Raw genomic sequence first — 20,999 nt, 5'->3', positions numbered from 1 at the left:
AATTGTCATCTTTTGAGCTATGGCACAAGTCAAAATAAATTTGGCAGTGTTGCCAATTTGTCGAAAAAAGCATTCTTAAAAAATATGGAATGTATCGTAAAAAAATCTACAGTATTTTTTAAAGGTCCTATAAACATAAATTTCGATATCGGGCACCGTTTTCGAGTTATACCTCCTAATTTATTTTTTTACGTGGTCAAAATCTAGAGTTTTTTTAATAGGTCCTAAAAACATATGAAAGATAAAATTTATAGGACCTTTTCAAAAAAAAAAAACTCTAGAAATGTTTCTGAGCCTTTTCTAGATTTAACAAAAAAAAACGAAACTGTTTCAGATTGTTATTTTTTTTCTGAGGGGTCCAATAACCTTGCCCAAGAAACCAAATTGAACAGAAAATACGTTCTCAAGATACAGATTTTATAATATTTTAGTAGCCTTTTTGTAGGAACGCGATAATTTTTATGAAAAGTTGTATGGACGAAATAATGCTCATAGAAAAAGTACATACAAAGTTTCATCAATTTCAAAACATACACACCAAATTTTTTTCACTGAAATTTAGTAAAGTTTTACTGAATTTTCATCTACTGAAATTTCAGTGAAAAATTCAGTAATTTATATTTTACTGAATTCTCAGTTAACTGACATTTGTCACTTTGACAGATATTTTACTGAAATTTCAGTAAATTAGCTGTCAAAAAAACAGAAATTTCAGTAATTTTTTTGCTGAAAATTCAGTAATTTTCTTGTGTCGGTTTGACAGAACAATTGCTGAAGATTTAGCAATTGTTGCTGGTATTTCAGTTATCAAAATTTGATTTTGCTTGCCATCAAAAATGTTTCCAGTACTGTTATGTATACATTTATCTAATCAATCCTCCTAACCTTAAAAAGAGGTTGTTAGCATCGAGGCATTTGTTATTCACAATTTTCTTACCTTTGTTTTAAAAGATCACAATACAAAATTTAAAAACAACACATTTGAAGATGATTTTCTCTCGGCAGCATCCAAACAGTAAGTCAAAAGTGACATTTCAGTTTGACAGATTCAGCAATAGTGATGATTACTGAATCGCATTCAGTTATTTATTTTACTGAAATGGCAATCCAGAATTTGCTGTGTATGGAACTCATTTGCTCATTTTTTGGAGAATTGCTTAATTTTTAATCGAAAAATTGCTAAGATCAATCGATATTACGGCATTTTTTTTAAATAAAATTGGTTTTGAATCGACCTTACATGACTTGTGGTAACCAGATTTCACATTCTTTAATTTAAAATTTTACAAAATTCACAAAATTCTGTAACTTTAAAATAAAATAATGTTGATTTACCTAGAAAAATGTTCCAAATTCACGTTTTCACATCCACATTGGTAAATTAGCGTACGTCCTTGTCCCCATAACCTTTCCGGGCATAATGTCCCCGAACAGAAACCATCCGCAGCACAATCTCCAATCCGCAATCCGCGCCGAACTCATTTACGCCAGAGAACGAACATCATATGGCGCTCGAGAGTCATGTTTATAATTTTTCATTGCTTTATATAGAGCATATATAGGACCAAGAAGGTGCCTATAAATATCCCATCAAAACACCAGCAACAACACCAACAACTCCGACGACGCTGCGGCCCCTAAAACCGGTATTTGGCTGCCTTCAGCGCCGTGCCTTACTCCGCCTCGAGTGTCCGTGCTCTATATCCGTCTGATGATTGGCGCACTTTTCGAACGGGCGAAACTCTTTTTCTGATAATTTTAATAATTTTGCTATTTTTCGCGTTTGAAAAAAATATTTTCGAGTAAGTTGAGCATTCGTTGTACAGATTTTTCGCGCTGAGATATTCTCTCTTTCTCTCTTTCGAATTTTTCTCTCAGTGAATGCTCAGTGAAACTCTTTCGCTGAAAACTTTTTCATCGCTACAGATAATCCCTTTTCAACTGGCACCTATGCTTATGCTTATGCTTATGCTTATGCTACAGATAATCCCTTTTCAACTTTCACCACCTCAAAAGTCACTCTGGCACGAAATCTGCGCTCGCGGCAAATCTTCACCGCTGATATTTGGTCTAGTTTTAATTGCTTCCCGTTCTCCCGTACTCATCCTCTTCCCCAGCGATGTAAAGGCAAATTGAACCGTAAATTGAGCATATGTTTATGCTAATTGCGACCGGCAGCGAAGCAGGCCCAATCGTCGCGAAAATGGCGTAAAAGCCGGCCCGCAGCTGTCCAAACACGTCAATCCTCCAAGGTTTCGCCCGGAGTTGATCCCGGCTAGAGTAAACACCATCGCAAATGAATTACAATTGGGCGAAAATGGGTCAACTATGGACACAACATTGAAACGATGAAGTTTCGTCTATGTGTAAGACTTCTTCAGAGAGATGTGCACGACTTGAAGATTCTGAGATACGTCTGCCAAGTTACTTTTTTTCGTAGCTCGCGTAAGCTCAAAATAAATAAATAAAGAGTAAACGAAAGCATTCTAGCAGGTCGGATTCTCGGTTGCATACCGTGTGCGGTTTGGTACTGACGGGTTGAGTCGTTGCAGAACCTTGTGTGAGGTCTGCTATTCGTTTGTTTTCCACACCACATGCCGGTTGGATTCCTTGGCCGATTGACCTTTTTCGCACGTTTGCACTTGCGAGTGTTGTGTCTAGAGAGAGAACTCTTTGCTGAGAGATGTTAAGATCCTCTTTTTTCTTAGCCATTCGGGAGATATTAAGTCCCTGTGCAAACCACTAAGAATCAACAAATTAAGTCTCTAACTCTCACATCAAGTCCATCATCGACCATCATCACCACCTGCGATGATCAATCCCTCATTCACAAATCCAGTTATGTCCCGCGAGTTCCTCCCTTAACCCCTTTCCACCTTGCCTAATTATGCACACCCATCTCATCACTCCGAAGGCCTTCGAGAACAGGTTCACGTTCCCAGCAGGTAGTCGTCGTCGGCACCTTTCCCCCCTACCCTGTGTGTGATGATTGATCACCTCTTCGGCGCGCGTTCCCCCCTTTCCAGAGTGAGAACGCGCGCTGCATTTATCTCCCTCTTTAAGCGATTGACCTCCCCGGATCAAGGCGGTAATCTTCGATTCCCCTCACAACGAGACTTCGAGATTCTGGCACCACACACGTAGTAGGCGCAGATCACTTTCACTTCACGGCGGTGGTTCTTGCTTTCAACCCCTGGAGAATGATCCCCGCGCAGTAGGTCATGACGATCGTGGGAAGAGTCTTGCGCATGCTTTCGGTAATCATCGATGGGATAGCCGGGGTGACTTACCTTGAGCAGCGCGATCACCAGCTGCAGCGGACCACCCTGGAGTACGATCGTACTGACGGTGGTCGCGACCAGGTTCGTCGACGGTTGAGCCGCCGGTGGCGGCGTCGGCGCCGCGACCACCTGGGCCAGATCTTCGGCCAGCTGCCGCTGGAGCTCGTCCAGCGGCGATATCCCGGCGTTACTCCCGGTAGACTCCATCCCGCTTCAACTCACTGTCACTTGGAACTATGCGCTCTGAACACACTTGCTCTCGCGATCACGACTAGCTGCACAGATCACTGATCTTTGACCACACACTTCTTGCACGGGCGCGCTTTTCCTTGCTCAACGGAACAACTGGCCCATAACCTCACGATCTTCACGCGTCGTGTGTTTCACGAGAGTGTGGTGGTCAGCGCGCAGATCTTCACACAAACCAGCTTCCCTTACTCTTACTCTTGCTCAAACCCGGCGCGAGGTGTCGACACGGACGCGGCGGCGTTCGATGATGTTAGAATCCAAAAATAATCGCGAAAAATTGTGTAAACGGACCTTCCTCGCGTACGCGCGCACACGCTCTCGATTCTTCCGTCCGGCTATTGGGGGGGAAATTTCGATAAACTGTGAAATTAACACACAGAAACCGGAAAATTTTCCGATGATCCTCGCGCGATCTTCCTGGAACAACTCAAAACAACTCGAGCAAGCTGTATTAGCGCGGGGAGCTATCCAAGCAGAACACACACAAATCAGCTCAAGCGGGCAGGACACAGATCTTCACGGAGATCTTTTCTTCAAGTTGGACGGACACACACCACTTTTTCCCTTCCACGGCGCGACGTCGAGTTTTGCGGTTTGGGTCGGTTTTGCGATCTTCACACACGGGCTGCACCAAAGAGACTGACCCGTCGACGTGCTCGCCGTGGTTCCGTTGAAGTTGGAGCTTGAGCCTAGCTAGACGGGGGGAGTTGGAGAGCAGAGACTCGAGCGCGCGTTCTCTCGCTCTCTAGGTAGTGTTGATGCTGCGCAACTTGGACGCAGGTCACGCGATCGTCAGGTTTGGACGGACTGGAGAATGTTCTATTTAAAACGGACTTCAGAGTTGGGGGAGTTCAGAAGGAATTAGGAGCAGTTTTGAAGTGATCAATGAAGATTTTATTGGATCCAGTGTACCAGATTCAGTCAACTATGTTCAACCAATCACGATTGTTCCATTACTCCAAAACAGAATTGTCCAAATTGCGCTAGGAATCACCGTCCAATTAGCATTCTTGGCGCGTACTTATCTCTTTGGGCAGCCGGTTCAAGTTTGTCATAATGAAGAGCATTATTTTCGGATCCTCTCCGTGTTGCGAGCGAATGTTGCACTGCTCTCTCACGCTCTCCGCACTGCTTGGAGCTTTGTGGGGCGTGAAACAAACAAACGCACGCGCGCGCTGTTTGTTTTGTGACAAATGTTGCACGAGGGTGGGAGTTGTGCGACGCATTGTGTTGCGCTATAAAATGTTGGTGTCGCGTTTGATTGCGAAAGCTTGGAGAATGAACTGATTGTTGCAGCGATCCGGGCGTTAAGCTGGATTTGTAGCGATCACATTCGAGTGATTTTATTTTTGTTTTATTCACGAACTTATTTTTATCAGGTCCTTCTTAATGTGTGGACTGCAGTTATCTCCAGTTTTCTATGGTTGAACATAAATAGTATTTTTGATTTTTCATTGCGTCATGCCAGGCGATTTAAAAACAAATACTTTAAAGCGACATTTCCTGTTTAGGCTTACAGATGGATTGATTGTCCATAAGTTAGCGCAATTTCACATAAAACCAGTACAAGTGTTCAAAATTTAACAAGTTTAGAACAAAATTGAGCATGTTTAGAAAAGCTGCACAGTAAACGAATGTGTAAATTTGGAAGGTCTAATTTTGGAAGGTTGAATATTACCTCTTTTATGATGTAATTTTACTTCAATTCAGACTGAAAAAGTGACATTACACCAGAAAAGTGGTAAAATTAAAAAATTTCAGAGGTAAAATTACACATTTTTTCTGACATAAAAGATGTACTCATTTCCAGATGTAATATTACCATAATTTTTTTTCCTGTGTGCTAACACCGTTCAACAAAATCATTAAAAAAAGAGCTTCAAGACGAGTCATGTGGAAGACTTCAAAATGAACCGAGATTGGTTTTACTTTTTCTCATAGCTTTTGTAAATTACTGTTCAAAATGGGTATTTTTAAAATCCCAATATATTTTTGTTTTTCTCATAGTTTAACTATGTTTCTAAAAGAAACTTTGTACACCAATAACTTTTGCCCTTTAGGCCTACATGACAGCAAATTTTGGTCTCAATTTTGACATATTCGAAATCCTCTGGAAATTCCACGTATGTGTTGATATCAATGAGGGACTGTTGGAAAAAGTTAGGCACACGAAATTTGTTTGCCAATTTTTAAATTATCGTTTTTTTTATCACAAAAAAATAGTTCCCAAAATACGTTTTTTTGCGTTTACGTTTTTTTATGATGTAGGGAAAAAAACCCGCATGTTTGAAGCCATAAAGAGAAAAACGGGGCAAAAATTCGGCCACCAAGTTGTGATTTGAAAAAAAGTTTTTTTTCATTAAAAATCTAAAAATTACCTTACTCACAGTTTTGTGAAATCGAATTAGCAATCGAAAAGTACTTTGCAGAATTTTTGATTAAGTGCATCGTTTTCGAGATATGGCCACAGAAAGTTTGATTTTAACTAAAATTTTGCAGTTATTCGATTTTTTCATAGTGCCTATGAGTCAACAATTCTAAAAATATTTTTTTCGAAAACTTTGGACAATTTCCTGAAAATTTGTTTAGGAAAAAATTAACATTGGAATTCAGGATGTTCTGATCTTTTCGAAAAAAATATTTTGAAAATGTTGGGATCAAGACTTGAATTTCAAAAGGACAGTGTTATATTTTTGGCCATTTCAAAATGTTAGTCTTGATTCCAATTTTTCTTAAAATAATTGTAAACTTAGACGAAATTTTAGGAAATTTTCGAAACAATATTTTTAGAAATGATCACTCATGGTATGGCGTCATCCATAAAGTATGTCACGCAAAAATCGGCCAAAATTAACCCCCCTCCCCCCTATGTCACACTTTGTCACACAATGTTGAACCCCCCTCAAAAAGTACGTCACATTTTACCAGACCCCCCCTCCCCCCCCTTGTTTCGATGGGATTTTTTGTAGTTTTTATTTCTTTAACCTTCGGGAAGTCGCGTGTTTTCGCCTTTCTTACAAGTGCCCTTACAAACTGTGTACAAAGTACACGTACGCGACCTCCGGTGGGTTAAACTCTCATAATTTTGGTATTTTTGCCAATTTTAATATGGAAAAAAAAATTATAAGTTGTCTAATTATTCATTTTTTAGAATAAACATTGCGATAAAAAAAAACAGTTTTGCATCTTTTTAAAATTAGACCTAGTATAACATTCAAGTATTAAAATATCTTGAAAACTCTTTTTCACAGCTTTGTATCTAATAAGTTTAAACCATTTATAGCAGTTTTCTTATGAACATCCTGCTTTCAAGCCATTTATTTTTATCGAGCAAGTATTTGCAAAATATTGAAGTTCCAGCTGAATAAAAAAAAAGTGACTATATAATAATTCATAATGTGATACTTCTAAATAATAGTAAGCAAACAATTTTAGAAACAAGGATTTAATTTAATTGTGTACATTTCGAATTAATATTATGCAATATTAAAAAAGCCTAGCGTGACGTCACAGTCTCGCAAACCCCCCCTCCCCCCTTCGTCACATCTTGTCACACCTACGGTAACCCCCCTCCCCCCCTAAGAGCGTACGTACTTTATGGATGACGCCTATGTAGCATCGAAAACTGCAAATTTTTATTTAAAATTAAACTTGTTTTGGGCATATCTCAAAAACGGTATACTTTATCAAAATGTGTTAGTACTCTTCGATTGCTGATTTATTTTTCTTAAACTGTAGTAAAAAAAGGCAAATTATTTTTTTCCAAAAAGCACATTTTTTCGGAAAATAATATAAAACAGAAAAGAACATTATTTCCCTTACCGTGAATTGAGTTCATGATTTTGAGAACCACGAAGGAATATATTCACATTTATAGTGCCACACCATACTCATGAATAAATTTTCTTCGTGGTTCTCAAATTCATGAACACAATTCACGATTACGGGAATTGTTTTTTTTTTTGTGAACTCCTCATTCAAATGAAATTTCATAACACAAAGTTGAACAAAAATTATACATTAAATTAATTTAAGTTTATTTGAAGTTCGTTTCAAAATACTATTTGTTGAACTAATGAACATTATATTTGTAATTTGTTGTTTTATTGGGTTATATTATAATTACAAACAAAACAGACACATTAAATTTGTTTAATATTCTGGTGATGATATTCTGAGGCTCAGAATTTTGTCTTTGCTTCTTAGGCTGGTACAAATATTTTTAAAAGTTTTTGTCACCCCCCCCTTCAAAGTTGGCCCGAAAAATAAGGGGGCAAAAAAAATATTTTTACAATAAACTTCAAAATTTCAATGAAAATTCAAGTGCAACCAACTGAAATCAAATTTAAATACATTCTCCTGCGTTTAAAATCATTTTTAGCATGTTTGGGTTTATTAAAAAATCTTAAGATTTTTTGAAAATTTTCGATGCAAAATCTTTTTTTTCGATACAATTTTTGTTTTTGTCAGATCTTAGATTTTTTGAAAACTAATGATTGCAAAACAACTGAACTAGTGTAAAATGCATTTTAAAACACTTTTTTCATTTAAATGTGAAGACTATAGCTTGTTATTTAAATTTTTATATTTTTTTATTTTTTTGCCCCCCCCCCTTGACCTCGGCCAGGGCCGAGGGACAAAAACTTTTTTAAATATTTGCATCGGCCTTATTCTGTTGTAAAAATTCCTGATTAAATCAAATTATTAATAATAACTAGTGAAAAATCAGTTTTTTTTGCGGAAAATATAAAAATCTTTCTTAAACTTTGTTTTACCTTTGAATTTGTGCATAAAATCGAATTTGCAATCACAAACATTTTTGAAAAATTGTTTTAAAAAATTATTTAAGACTGATATTTGAAAGGAGTTTGACTTGAATTTATGATTCTTTTGTTGAAAAAGTGCAGAAAATTTGTCGAATGTATCATGTGGCATTTGGAAATCGAGAGAATCTGCAATGTTTTTCATTGACTTCGCACTAAATTATTGGGGGGCGTTTTTAATGGAGTTCTCAGGCAAACACGAAACAAACAAGTTGGTTAGATAACGAAAACAGTTTCTTTATTTTATCAAACATTTAGCTTAAAACTTTCATGCTAGTTACTAATGCTATAAACTAGTTTGATTTTGATAGTTTATTTTTTCTATCTTTTTATTGCTGGAATGTAATGCTTTTGAAGTAAGATTACACATTTGTTAGTAATCAGACGTAAAGAAAAAAGTTAAAACTTATTTGCCTAAACACGACACAGAAGCTTAAAACGATATTTTTTTCTACTTACTGAGAGAACACAATAAACAATTTGTTGAGATTCCTGCCACACTGCCGTTCGACACTTCGCGTCCCGTAGCTATAAATAATACGACGCCAAAAACTTCAAACAAAACCACCGTTTTGACACAGAACCGCGTCACAGACAACTCTTGACCGTGTGCTTGGTGATAATGTTCTGATAGTAGTACGTCAGCCCGCGAATCTCCTGGGCGGCGCCCTCTTTCACCACCAACATGGCGGGCGTTCCCTCAAACTGTGGCAGTGTTGCCAGCAGCTTGCCGGCCGGACAACTGCTGATGGTACTTACGTTGCCGCTGTCCTCGCTGGCCGTCGGCGAGCTGTGGTGCTTGATGGGGGTGCTGGTGTCCGCGGATGACGCGGGGAGCTCGAGCAGGTTCACGTTGTTGTTCCGGATGTCGTTCTCGATCTGTTCGAGTTCTTCCGGGGTCAACGCGAGGGTTAGATTCTCGCGTCGGTTGATCGAGTTCAACGCGGAGCTGGAGCCCGAACTGATGACCGGCGAGGTTGACTGGTCCGACCGGAGTCGTGGCAGCCGGGGCGGATGGTCCGCGTCGGAATCGGCCAGCTCACTGTTGGAGGTCGGCGTGAGGAAGCTGTGCTCGGATTCGTCAAATGAGAGGTTCGCCGTTGAAGCTGTGATTACGACTCCGGAGAGCAGCTTGATCGATGGAAGTGCCTCCGGATCGGCGTCTTCGGACGAGTCGGCATCGAGCGAACTGCGTTCGGTCGCGGATTCTCCGCCCCACCAGGGTGAGGCGCGGCACTCGGACGCCGTGTGATACGACGACGACCGGGACGCACCCGGTGTGCACGTGCAGTCCGACGCCGTGACAAAGGATTCGTCCTCGGTGGACTTGACGCTGGAGCTCCAGTCCTATGAACAGAGGAGAAAGTAGAAAGTCAGTTGGCATCTATACTTCTTGGATTCTTATTCGTTAATACTCACATCACTGTGATTTCCGCAACCATCCTTCCTATCCGCTCCTCCCGAGACCACTCCGGCCACCTCGTCATCGTCAGCGTCGTCGAAGCCACCCTGAACGTCCCGCAAGACGCTGTCCAGCGATTCGGCAATGCGGGAAACCTCCGCCAGCCGGGCCGAGATCGCCTCACTAGCCATTATATTGTCCGACTCGGTCAGCACGTTCTCCGGACTTGCCATTCTGAGGGTTGGAGTAAGATTTTTCACCGGAAAAGTGTTACACACTAAACTTATACTAAGTAGCACTAATTATGCAGCTAGTGAGAGCGAGATATCTATAACATGTGGTCGTTGACCTTTCAAGTGCACTTTTTGATCACAGCATACAAAGGAACTCATTCACAATCGAATCAGAGATGTATTTCAAACTGTCCCCACCACAGAATTAAACAAACTTCATCATCACCAGAGTGTACAGTTTCACAACAATATTGCTCCAACCAGAGAAAAACTCGCGCACGTTCCAAAATAGCTCAGCTGGTCAAGGAAAAGCCGGAAAATTTTCCTTTTCCCTTTTTTTCTCCAACAACATCTACTGAGAATTGGGACAGAATCGAAAAATTTGCGAAAAACGCGACGAAATGAACCCAAAAAAAAACAGTGGTTGAAATTTTCCAAATCCGAGGAAAATTAAACCCGGCGAGTGCGAAATTCAGAGTCCAAAACGCGACTGCCTTGGAAATCTCGGCGACGCAATGTGCAACTTGAACTTCTTCTGGGTTTCGCCGAGTTGGTTTGGCTCTCTGCGGATGAAAATTACATAAAATTCTGCCTTCTGAGTAGGGGAGGAAAATGTGAGTATTTTTTAACTGAGAACGTAAAATTGGCTTAAATGAAAGATTTGTTTAATGTTTGAAATACCACTACACTCAACCCCCGGTGGTTGGTCACTTTTTCGTTTGACACTTTTTTAATTTGTACCCCGTTGGTTGGTCAAAAAACGAAGTTGACTTTGGGACCATCCACAAATCACGTGGACACTTTTTTGGAAATCTCGACCCCCCCCCCCCTCGTGGACAGTTGTCCATACAAGAAAAAACTTTTTATATGGAGCGTGGACAATCGCCTTACCCCCTAACTGTCCACGTGGTTTATGGATGGTCCCTTTATAGCTGTCGGCCACCATTGCTAGTACCAATCACTAGTGTCTTCCTTTTTATCTACAAGTACTTCGACGCCCTGGGCTCCTAAGTGTATGAAAGTATGGCACGGAGCGACGGCGCCGAATACCCATATTTACACAAAGAATTTTAGAGCGCCCGCCGCGGGATTCGAACCGGCGACCTTTGGATGGTGGGTCCAGTGCGCGGTCCGATTGATCCACATGGGCGGGACGTTGGTTGGTCAAAGTCAAACTAAAAAGTGATGAACTGTCACTTTTTACACGGCGCTCACGCACATTATCAAACCAAACGTTTGGTAGTGTGTGTGAACTTCGTGTAAAAGGGGTGTCAAACTAAAAAGTAACCCCGTTCGTTTGACAACAGTTGTTGTCAAACCATCGGGGTTTGAGTGTATATGGAAAACAAACATATTATCATTTCAGACAGTTATTACAAGAATGAATAGTTTAACTAAAACTAAAAATTAAAACTTATTCAATTTTTCAAATTGGACTAATTTAAGCAAATCAAATTTGCTCAGAGACTAAAATTCTTGTCTGTCTATAAGTTTATACAAGAAATGATTTAGATATTCCAGTTTATTATAAATCCATTCAAATAATTTTGAACAAAGTGAAATAATTAAGAATATTTTTATCAGGAATGTTTTTACTTATTACTTTGAATAAATTAAAAAAAAATGCTTTTGACCCGTATTATATCCGAGGAGTTAAAACAAAAACTAAATTGTAAAACTCCCCCACTTCTTCTTTTTTAAAGAAAACTACTATTAATAATGGACATATTTTTACTGTCAATCAATTTGGCCTTTTTTGGGATTAAAAAAATGAATTTCGGTTCCACAGATCTAAATAGGAGAATAAGGTCGGCCGATTTTATTTCTTCAAATTTTCATTCAAATTTCAAATTTTCATTCAAATTTTTATTCAAATTTCTAATTTGACATTGATAATACTTTTAACAACATTTTGTGATTCGTTTAATATTACAATTTTCTCAAATAAAGTAAATTGCTGTTCAATGTACGGCCATTACAAATATGTTTCAAAATTTATGGCGCCCCCTTCAATGAAAAATCAAAAAATTAAATGGCAAAATTATTATTTTTTCGAGGAACTTTAAAAAGCCGTACAATCAACTGACAATAATTTAAAATCTTGAGTTTTTTTAAAGGTCCATTAAGCTATTGTCCTCGCATGTTCAAACATTGAAGGGGTCGTATCGCCCGGGCCTCGGATTCGTGATCAGGTAATAAATTTACCCCTTACGACAAAGTTTCACGCAAACCGAAGAGGAGTCGGGAAAACTGCTGTGTGAGTTGGCGGAGAATGACCCAGAAACATTTCTAAATGACCTTAAAAATTATTGCAAAAAGAATAGCAACGTGGAAAAAATATTTTCTACCTCTATGTGTTTTATAACATTTTACAGAGGATTGTAATTTTTAACTGTCAAAGTATTTCTCAAAAAATAAAAAAATATTTTAAATAAATTTCTCCTACCCTAAACCCCAAACGATCAAGCCTTTCCCAACCGAGCATACCGGCGGTCCACTAGGCATGTCTGCGCGCCAAACGGGACTATCTTTTTTTGTTTTAATGGTTTATTAATAAATCACAGTGTGCCATGTTGCCAGCGACGCCACCATGCCAGGCCAGTTCTAAGTAGATACATGGATCAACTATGCTAGGTGTAATCCACTCACGAGAGAGAACGCACGCATCACAACTACTAACTGAGCTAGTTGTTTACTAATGTAAGTGAGATTTTGTCATTCAAAGATGTGTGACGAAACGTGATCCCACTGGTCCAAAGTCAAGTGCTTTGAAATGTACCCGAGCCTGTGTTTATTTTGCTTCGCCGACGGCAAAAGGTGCAAATTGATTGATCCGTCGTGTTTTACGACGAGTTTTGAAGAACTCACACGAAGTCAAGTTTTAATAATAGATCTCTCGCTCTCACTCGAACTCTCCCTATACTCACGTCTCAACCCGATCGTCCAGCAGGAACGGTTCCTTCAGTCTCGTTTTCAGCAGTCTCCCCAACCGGACCATGCGCCCCACCTCGACCAGCAGCCGCTCCCGGCTGGCGAGACACTTGCGGAGTCGCACCTTCCGCCGGTTGGTTTCCTCGATCTCTCCGATTCGCAGCACGTTCTCCTTCAGCTCGTACAGCTTGGTGCAGTGTTCCTCGACACTTCGGTGGAACACGGCCGAAACGCGAAGTCGCGTCATCTGTTCCTGGCTGACCGCTTGGAACTGCTTCCACGTGAGCTGCAGCTGCCGGGTCATCTCGATGTTCCGATCGGTTTCCAGCTTGCAGGACTGTCGCAGTGCTAGCGATGCGTTCAGCAGCTGACAGCCGTAGTTGTACGTTCCCTTCGCCGTCTCCTGGAACGTCTGGTGTTCGTCCTTTTGTGCCTGGATCTCATACACGTTCGTTCCGACGTGCGTGTGCGACCGGATCATCACCTTGTACAGGTCGTCCATCCACTGGAGCGCCGTCTCCGCGTCCGTCTCGTACTTGTAGATGTGCGTGATCTGGTCCAGCGTGAGCTTCTGCAGCTCGACACTCTCGACGAAGATGTGCGACCGCGAGATGGTCGCGTCCAGGATGTCCCGCACGTTGGCAATGTCCTCGCTGTAGTCGACGTCCACCTCGCGGCCCACGGCGTCCTTGACCGGCATCGACAGGATGTCGCTCAGCTTTTCGCCCTCCTTGATGATCTCCTTCTCGACAGTGTCTGGAACGGGGTGGAGGATAGACGGTTTTTCGTCATTTTGGTGATTTTGGAGATTTTGGTCATTTTGGTCATTTTGGTCGTTTTGGTCATTATGGTCGTTTTGGTCGTTTTGGTCATTTTGGTAATTTTGGTCATTTAGGTCATTTAGGTCATTTAGGTCATTTTGGTGATTTTGGTCATTTTGGTAATTTTGGTAATTTTGGTCATTTTGGTCATTTTGGATATTTAGGTCATTTAGGTCATTTTGGTCGTTTGGCCGTTTTGGTCATTTTGGTCGTTTTGATCATTTTGGTCATTTTGATCATTCAGGTCATTTTGGTCATTTCGGTCATTTTGGTCGTTTTGATCGTTTTGATCATTTTGGTCGTTTTGGTCATTTTGTTCATTTTGGTTATTTTGGTCATTTGGTCATTTTGGTCATTTTGGTGATTTTGGTGATTTTGGTGATTTTGGTGATTTTGGTGATTTTGGTCATTTTGGTCATTTTGGTCATTTTGGTCATTTCGGTCATTTTGGTCATTTCGGTCATTTCGGTCATTTCGGTCATTTTGGTCATTTTGGTCATTTTGGTCATTTTGGTCATTTCGGTCATTTCGGTCATTTCGGTAATTTTGGTCATTTCGGTCATTTTGGTCATTTTGGTCATTTTGGTCATTTTGGTGATTTTGGTCTTTTTTGTCTTTTTTGTCATTTTGGTCATTTTGGTCATTTTGGTCATTTTGGTCATTTTGGTCATTTTGGTGATTTTGGTCTTTTTGTCTTTTTGGTCATTTTGGTCATTTTGGTCATTTTGGTCATTTTGGTCATTTTGGTCATTTTGGTCATTTTGGTCATTTTGGTGATTTTGGTCATTTTGGTCATTTTGGTCATATTGGTCATTTTGGTCATTTTGGTCATTTTGGTCATTTTGGCATTTTGGTCATTTTGGTAATTTTGGTAATTTTGGTAATTTTGGTAATTTTGGTAATTTTGGTAATTTTGGTAATTTTGGTAATTTTGGTAATTTTGGTAATTTTGGTAATTTTGGTAATTTTGGTAATTTTGGTAATTTTGGTAATTTTGGTAATTTTGGTAATTTTGGTAATTTTGGTAATTTTGGTAATTTTGGTAATTTTGGTAATTTTGGTAATTTTGGTCATTTTGGTCATTTTGGTCATTTTGGTCATTTTGGTCATTTCGGTAATTTCGGTCATTTTGATGATTTTGGTCATTTTAGTAATTTTGGTGATTTTGGTCGTTTTGGTAATTTTGGTCATTTTGGTCATTTGGTCATTTTGGCCATTTCGGTAATTTCGGTCATTTTGGTCATTTTGGTCATTTTGGTAATTTTGGTAATTTTGGTAATTTTGGTAATTTTGGTAATTTTGGTAATTTTGGTAATTTTGGTAATTTTGGTAATTTTGGTCAATTCGGTCATTTTGGTAATTTTGGTAATTTTGGTAATTTTGGTAATTTTGGTAATTTTGGTAATTTTGGTAATTTTGGTAATTTTGGTCATTTTGGTCAATTCGGTCATTTTGGTTATTTTGGTCAATTCGGTCGTTTCGGTCATTTTGGTAATTTTGGACATTTTGGTCATTTTGGTCATTTTGGTCATTTTGGTCATTTTGGTCATTTTGGTCATTTTGGTCATTTTGATTATTTTGGTCATTTCGGTCATTTCGGTCATTTAGGTCATTTTGGTAATTTCGGTCATTTCGGTAATTTTGGTCATTTCGGTAATTTCGGTAATTTTGATGATTTTGGTCATTTTAGTAATTTTGGTGATTTTGGTAATTTTGGTCGTTTCGGTAATTTTGGTCATTTCAGTCATTTTGGTAATTTTGGTAATTTTGGTCATTTTGGTAATTTTGGTCATTTTGGTAATTTTGGTCATTTTGGTAATTTTGGTCATTTTGGTAATTTTGGTCATTTCGGTCATTTAGGTCATTTTGGTCATTTTAGTCATTTCGGTCATTTCGGTAATTTTGGTCATTTCGGTAATTTCGGTCATTTTGATGATTTTGGTCATTTTAGTAATTTTGGTGATTTTGGTCGTTTTGGTAATTTTGGTAATTTTGGTCATTTGGTCATTTTGGCCATTTCGGTAATTTCGGTCATTTTGATGATTTTGGTCAAATTTTGGTTATTTTGATGATTTCGGTCATTTTAGTAATTTTGGTGATTTTGGTCATTTTGGTCGTTTTGGCAATTTTGGTCATTTGGTCATTTTGGTCATTTTGGCCATTTCGGTAATTTTGGTAATTTCGGTCATTTAGGTCATTTAGGTCATTTCGGTCATTTTGGTCATTTCGGTCATTTCGGTAATTTTGGTCATTTCGGTAATTTCGGTAATTTTGGTCATTTTGGTCATTTTGGTCATGTTGGTCATTTTGGTCATTTTGGTAATTTTGGTAATTTTGGTCATTTTGGTCATTTTGGTAATTTTGGTTATTTTGATCATTTCGGTTATTTCGGTTATTTCGATCATTTTGTTTTTTTAGTCTTTTTAGTCTTTTTAGTCTTTTTAGTCTTTTTTGTCTTTTTTGTCTTTTTTGTCTTTTTTGTCTTTTTTGTCTTTTTTGTCTTTTTAGTCTTTTTTGTCTTTTTTGTCTTTTTTGTCTTTTTTGTCTTTTTTGTCTTTTTTGTCTTTTTGTCTTTTTGTCTTTTTTGTCTTTTTTGTCTTTTTTGTCTTTTTGTCTTTTTATCTTTTTGTCTTTTTGTCTTTTTGTCTTTTTGTCTTTTTGTCTTTTTCTTTTTTTTTTTCTTTTTGTCTTTTTGTCTTTTTGTCTTTTTGTCTTTTTGTCTTTTTGTCTTTTTGTTTTTTGTCTTTTTGTCTTTTTGTCTTTTTGTCTTTTTGTCTTTTTGTCTTTTTGTCTTTTTGTCTTTTTGTCTTTTTTTTTTTGTCTTTTTGTCTTTTTGTCTTTTTGTCTTTTTGTCTTTTTGTCTTTTTGTCTTTTTGTCTTTTTGTCTTTTTGTCTTTTTGTCTTTTTGTCTTTTTGTCTTTTTGTCTTTTTGTCTTTTTGTCTTTTTGTCTTTTTGTCTTTTTGTCTTTTTGTCTTTTTTGTCTTTTTGTCTTTTTGTCTTTTTTGTCTTTTTTGTCTTTTTTGTCTTTTTTGTCTTTTTTGTCTTTTTTGTCTTTTTTATCTTTTTTGTCTTTTTTGTCTTTTTTGTCTTTTTTGTCTTTTTTGTCTTTTTTGTCTTTTTTGTCTTTTTTGCCTTTTTTGTCTTTTTTGTCTAGTATTCTGATTTTCTTGTCTTCTGTTATTCTAGTCTTCTGGTCTTCCGGTCTTCAGGATTTCAGGTCTTCAAGTCTTCTGGTCATCTAGTCTTCTAGTCTTCTTATTGATGTCAGGTCTTCTAGTCTTCAACTCACCCAAAGTTTGTTGACTATCCTTCAGCTTCTGCAGCTTCGCATTCGCCAGATCAAAATCGTCCACCTTGTCGCCCATAATCAGCGACTGGAACACCTCGCTCGTCCGGTCAAAGTACTCCGCCACCAGCCGGTAGAACCGCACCGACGTGATCAGCACGTTCCGCCGCCGCTCGAGCCGCTGCGCAAAGCTCCGGCACACAAAGTCCATCCACTCGCGCTGCGACGTCACGTCCTGGTACGCCGCCGAGTCCTTCATCTTTGGAAAGTTGTCGATCTTGTAGATCAGCTCCGCGTAGAAGCCGTACGTCTTCCAGCACTGCAGCTCCAGGATCTCGTGCTCGAGGCGCAGCTTGTCGGCCGTGGTCACGTCGTAGCCGACCTTGAGCTGGGCGTTCAGCATGGTTTCCGCGGTCGTCAGGATCCAGCTGGTGACGTACGAGACGCCCTCCTCCAGGGTTGCCAGCTCGCGAAGCTCTTCGACCTGGCGCTCCAGCTCGAGCAGGGCACCGTTGATGGTGGATTGCCGCTTTTCGATCGTGTTGAGCATGTGTTTGACCTGTTCGCGGCTGTCCAGCAGATCCTGCGTGATGAGCGGCTTTGTACTTTGAAGGTCGCCGATGTGCGAGATTAGCTTGTTGCCTGTGGAGGAAAAATTACATTGTTAGCTAGGTCTAATCAATGAAGTTCTCAATTTCTAAACACTGCTGACAAATTCCGATAAAGACAGTTCAATAAATTAGGGATTTCCAACGTCAGCGACATCTTACATAACTATTCCGAACCAATTTGCATCAGAAATGGATCAAGTCGCTTAGCGCTCTGATTACCGTTAATTGGAACGACGGAAACCTGTTCCGTCCGCCGTCACCACTGCCTTCAGAAGCGTCGTCGTGTGGCTCAATTAGTTCACCATCATCGTCGATGGCACCGTCGTCGTCGTCGGTCAAGATTCTTTCGCTATCTTGTTTGGCTTTGTAGACCGGTAGCTGACCGCAAAAACCACACGGCCATTAAACCGGTGCTGCCGCGTGGCGGCCAGCGCAGGAAGCAATCAATCGTCAACCAGTTGTCACACATCGAGGGGTTCGGTTCGTCGGGGGGAGCCTTAAGGGGTCCGTGACTAAATCGTGCCAGTTCTTTTAATGTTTGCGAGATGAAATCGTTAAAAATTGGCCAGAAATAACCGTTATTTGATTTTGACGATAAACACGCCCTAATTTATGCAACACCTTTTCTTCCAACGCCAGCTGGTGGAATGTGGCCACGTGACTCGAAACTAGCAATTATTTGGATCGTTATGCAAGCGAAGCTCACCTGTCAGATTGTTGTGCTTAAGGGATGACACCTGCAGCAAGACTGCAACAGAGTATAATAACAGTTTATGGTTTCGGTCTCGAGACTCGAAGTCTCCACCGCAATTCGTGTTGCACGTCTCAACCAAAACGTGCTGCTCTTGGGCGCTTATTTAGGTGCACTTAAAGCCACCATAACTCAAATTAGCAGGAAATTTAGGATTGGACACAATCTTGCGGCAAGTGTCATTTTGAAAAATGTTTCCCATGAAACACTAAGCCGCTTTTACACACCTCGTAATCTCCGGCTGTGACCCTGAACCGTAAATCAGCCCCCCTTGATTGCGAAAACCAAAAATGGCGACCAACTGTCACTTGGCGCCATCTTGGAAGATCTTGAGGTGTCACTTGGCTTGATTGTCTGTTTGTCTGTGTTTTCCGTGAAGCCATACCATAAACGCACAAAAACATTCCCCCTTGCAAAACAGTCAACCGAATGGGTTTTAAATATTTTTATGACTTTTGCAAGTGAACGGTCAGTCAGTCACGCGGGGTTATATTTGGGTCAAGCGCGAGAGACCCCGCGAGAGGTAAATCATTCGCCACAGAGAGACAATTGTAAAACGGGTGCGAATTTGATTAAAAACGGAAGGTAAGGTTGTTTTTTGGTAATAAATTAAGAGTGGAAATTGTGTTTATGTTTCAGTTAACTAACATGGGAAATGTGGTTTACTGTTTGGGACATTTGACTGAATTTATTCATTTGGACACCGTATCGAATCAACCATTTGCTCGATCAACAAAGTCGAAAAATATTTTAGAAAGTTTGCTTGATATTTCGAAAATATGTTTTCATGGAAGCATTTCGTTTTCAAATAAGGCTGTTGTAAATTATTTTCAGTTTTCCTTCCCCTCCAAAACCGGGGGCATGACTTTTTTTTTTAAATACTTCATTATTAATTTCAAAGTAAATATATGTACAACCAGCTGAAATCAAAAAGAAAATCAAATTGCATTCCCTTGCGTTTAGAATCCTTTTTTACATGTTTGTGTTTATTCCAAATTCTTAGGAATTTTAGTAAATTTTCGATGTACAGTATTCCAAAAATATAGGGGAAATATACCCTTTCTAATCAAACATCTATCTTCGTCATATGGAGAGTTTGATGCTCGATTAAAGCTCCAAAAATACTATTTAGGCTGTAAACTTACCAGCAACAGCACCGCCTCGAGTAAGCACGCAAATGTATGCCACTTACTGGCCAAAAAGATCAAATTTAATGCACTTTTGATCATAATTTCTATTTTGCGAGACCATTTCTCATCATTTTGGTGGCACACACATCCACACGCAAGATCAGGGGTTAACTGCTTAACGAATGTCGCCATCAATGTATTTTCACTTGCGCTAACGATTTCAAAGCGCTTAAGATATAAAATTGCTTCCAACTACCGGCAACATGTTTTTTTGACCGTTACTTAGTCACTCACTTGAAAAATAATCCCGAAACATGTAAATAATTAGCAAGCGCCAACAAAAAAACAAACGCGCTAAGTCTTTTGACGTTTCAATTTTGACCATCCATTCTAATCGAAGGCTGAAGAAACCCGAGCGTGAAGCGAAGGCAAATAAAGAACAAAGGGTGGCCACCAACACCACCAGCATCGCTTGTGGTGTTGCCAGGAAACTTTCTCTATAAATGCTACTTTTCGTGAGTGTTCGCTCAAAATTTCATCAATTTTGGCAGCACGAAGCAGACCCAAACGAGCGTTGGAAGAAAAAAAGAACTAAGCTGAAAATCCAAAAATGTGCGTGGCCTAATGCACTCGACTGATTAGAATGCACTTTTGAAATATTTTTTTTAAATGCTTGTAAAAGGAATAGCATAACTTTTAATAAAAGTGAAAATAAACAGAAATGTTCACAAAAAGTTGCTCTACTCGTTGGTGTACTTGGTTTTACTGAATTTCAAGGAACACTCCAGATTATCCAGCATCATTCAAACAAGACCGCTTATTAGGCTTAAAATGGGTTTATTTCCCCTATATTTTTTTTCTGAAATTTCGTTTTTCGCCCAATCTTCCTAAGATATCTTTTTTCAATCCAATTCGGTTGTTACAATATTTTTTTTAAAGTGCATAACAGAGTTTTGGAGGCCTGACCTTTTTTTTAATATTTTGTTAGTTAATGATGGGAAAATGATTCTTATGACCATACGAAAATTATAGGGTAGTTTTGGAAATTTAGATTTTTGGGTCATATTTGACCCATCAGGCCTCAAATGGTAAAAGCAATTATTGCTGTTAACTAATCGTTCGCCAAAAGTTAAAAAATGTGAAAAAAAAAATTCCAAAATGGCGTATTGTTTTCTATTATTAAAAATTCAATAAATTGAAATATGGGTGTCAATGACGCAATATAGATTCTCACTTCATCAGATTTTCACAAAATGTTGCATTTTTTTAAATAATCAAAGTTTTATTAGTTGCACGATGGAACGCAAAATTTCGAATAGATTATCATTACAGTTGAGTTTTTTATTAAAAATATTTAAATTTTTACAATACTCCGAATCTAACCAAAAAAAATCATATTTTGTGACAATGACGCAAAATGCTGTATGAATTCTAACTACATTTAGAGTTAAATTTGTAAAAACAAGAATATTTGAAAACA

General features: G+C 39.0%; 2 protein-coding genes across 9 annotated transcripts in view; both read right to left on the bottom strand.

Moving 5' to 3' along the window:
• LOC6039278 (titin) overlaps positions 1-4,171 on the bottom strand; it is a 111,046-nt gene extending 106,875 nt beyond the window's left edge. For all 6 annotated transcript variants that reach the window (XM_038258765.1, XM_038258760.1, XM_038258762.1 and 3 more), the window contains exon 1: positions 3,291-4,171. In XM_038258765.1, coding sequence (XP_038114693.1) covers positions 3,291-3,488 — 198 coding nt within the window. In that variant the 5' untranslated portion in view covers positions 3,489-4,171. The remainder of the gene's footprint in view (positions 1-3,290) is intronic.
• Positions 4,172-8,601: 4,430 nt separating this feature from the next.
• LOC6044086 (SEC14 domain and spectrin repeat-containing protein 1-B) overlaps positions 8,602-20,999 on the bottom strand; it is a 66,612-nt gene continuing 54,214 nt past the window's right edge. For all 3 annotated transcript variants that reach the window (XM_038258768.1, XM_038258769.1, XM_038258770.1), the window contains 4 exons: positions 17,031-17,669; positions 12,916-13,675; positions 9,773-9,989; positions 8,602-9,700 (listed from right to left, as the gene is read on the bottom strand). In XM_038258768.1, coding sequence (XP_038114696.1) covers positions 8,942-9,700; positions 9,773-9,989; positions 12,916-13,675; positions 17,031-17,669 — 2,375 coding nt within the window. In that variant the 3' untranslated portion in view covers positions 8,602-8,941. The remainder of the gene's footprint in view (positions 9,701-9,772; positions 9,990-12,915; positions 13,676-17,030; positions 17,670-20,999) is intronic.

This window comes from Culex quinquefasciatus, chromosome 3 (genome assembly GCF_015732765.1).
Source record: "Culex quinquefasciatus strain JHB chromosome 3, VPISU_Cqui_1.0_pri_paternal, whole genome shotgun sequence".
NCBI lineage: Eukaryota > Metazoa > Arthropoda > Insecta > Diptera > Culicidae > Culex > Culex quinquefasciatus.
The sequence above is the reverse complement of the archived record's forward strand: the minus strand, read 5'-3'. Positions and strand labels throughout refer to the sequence as shown.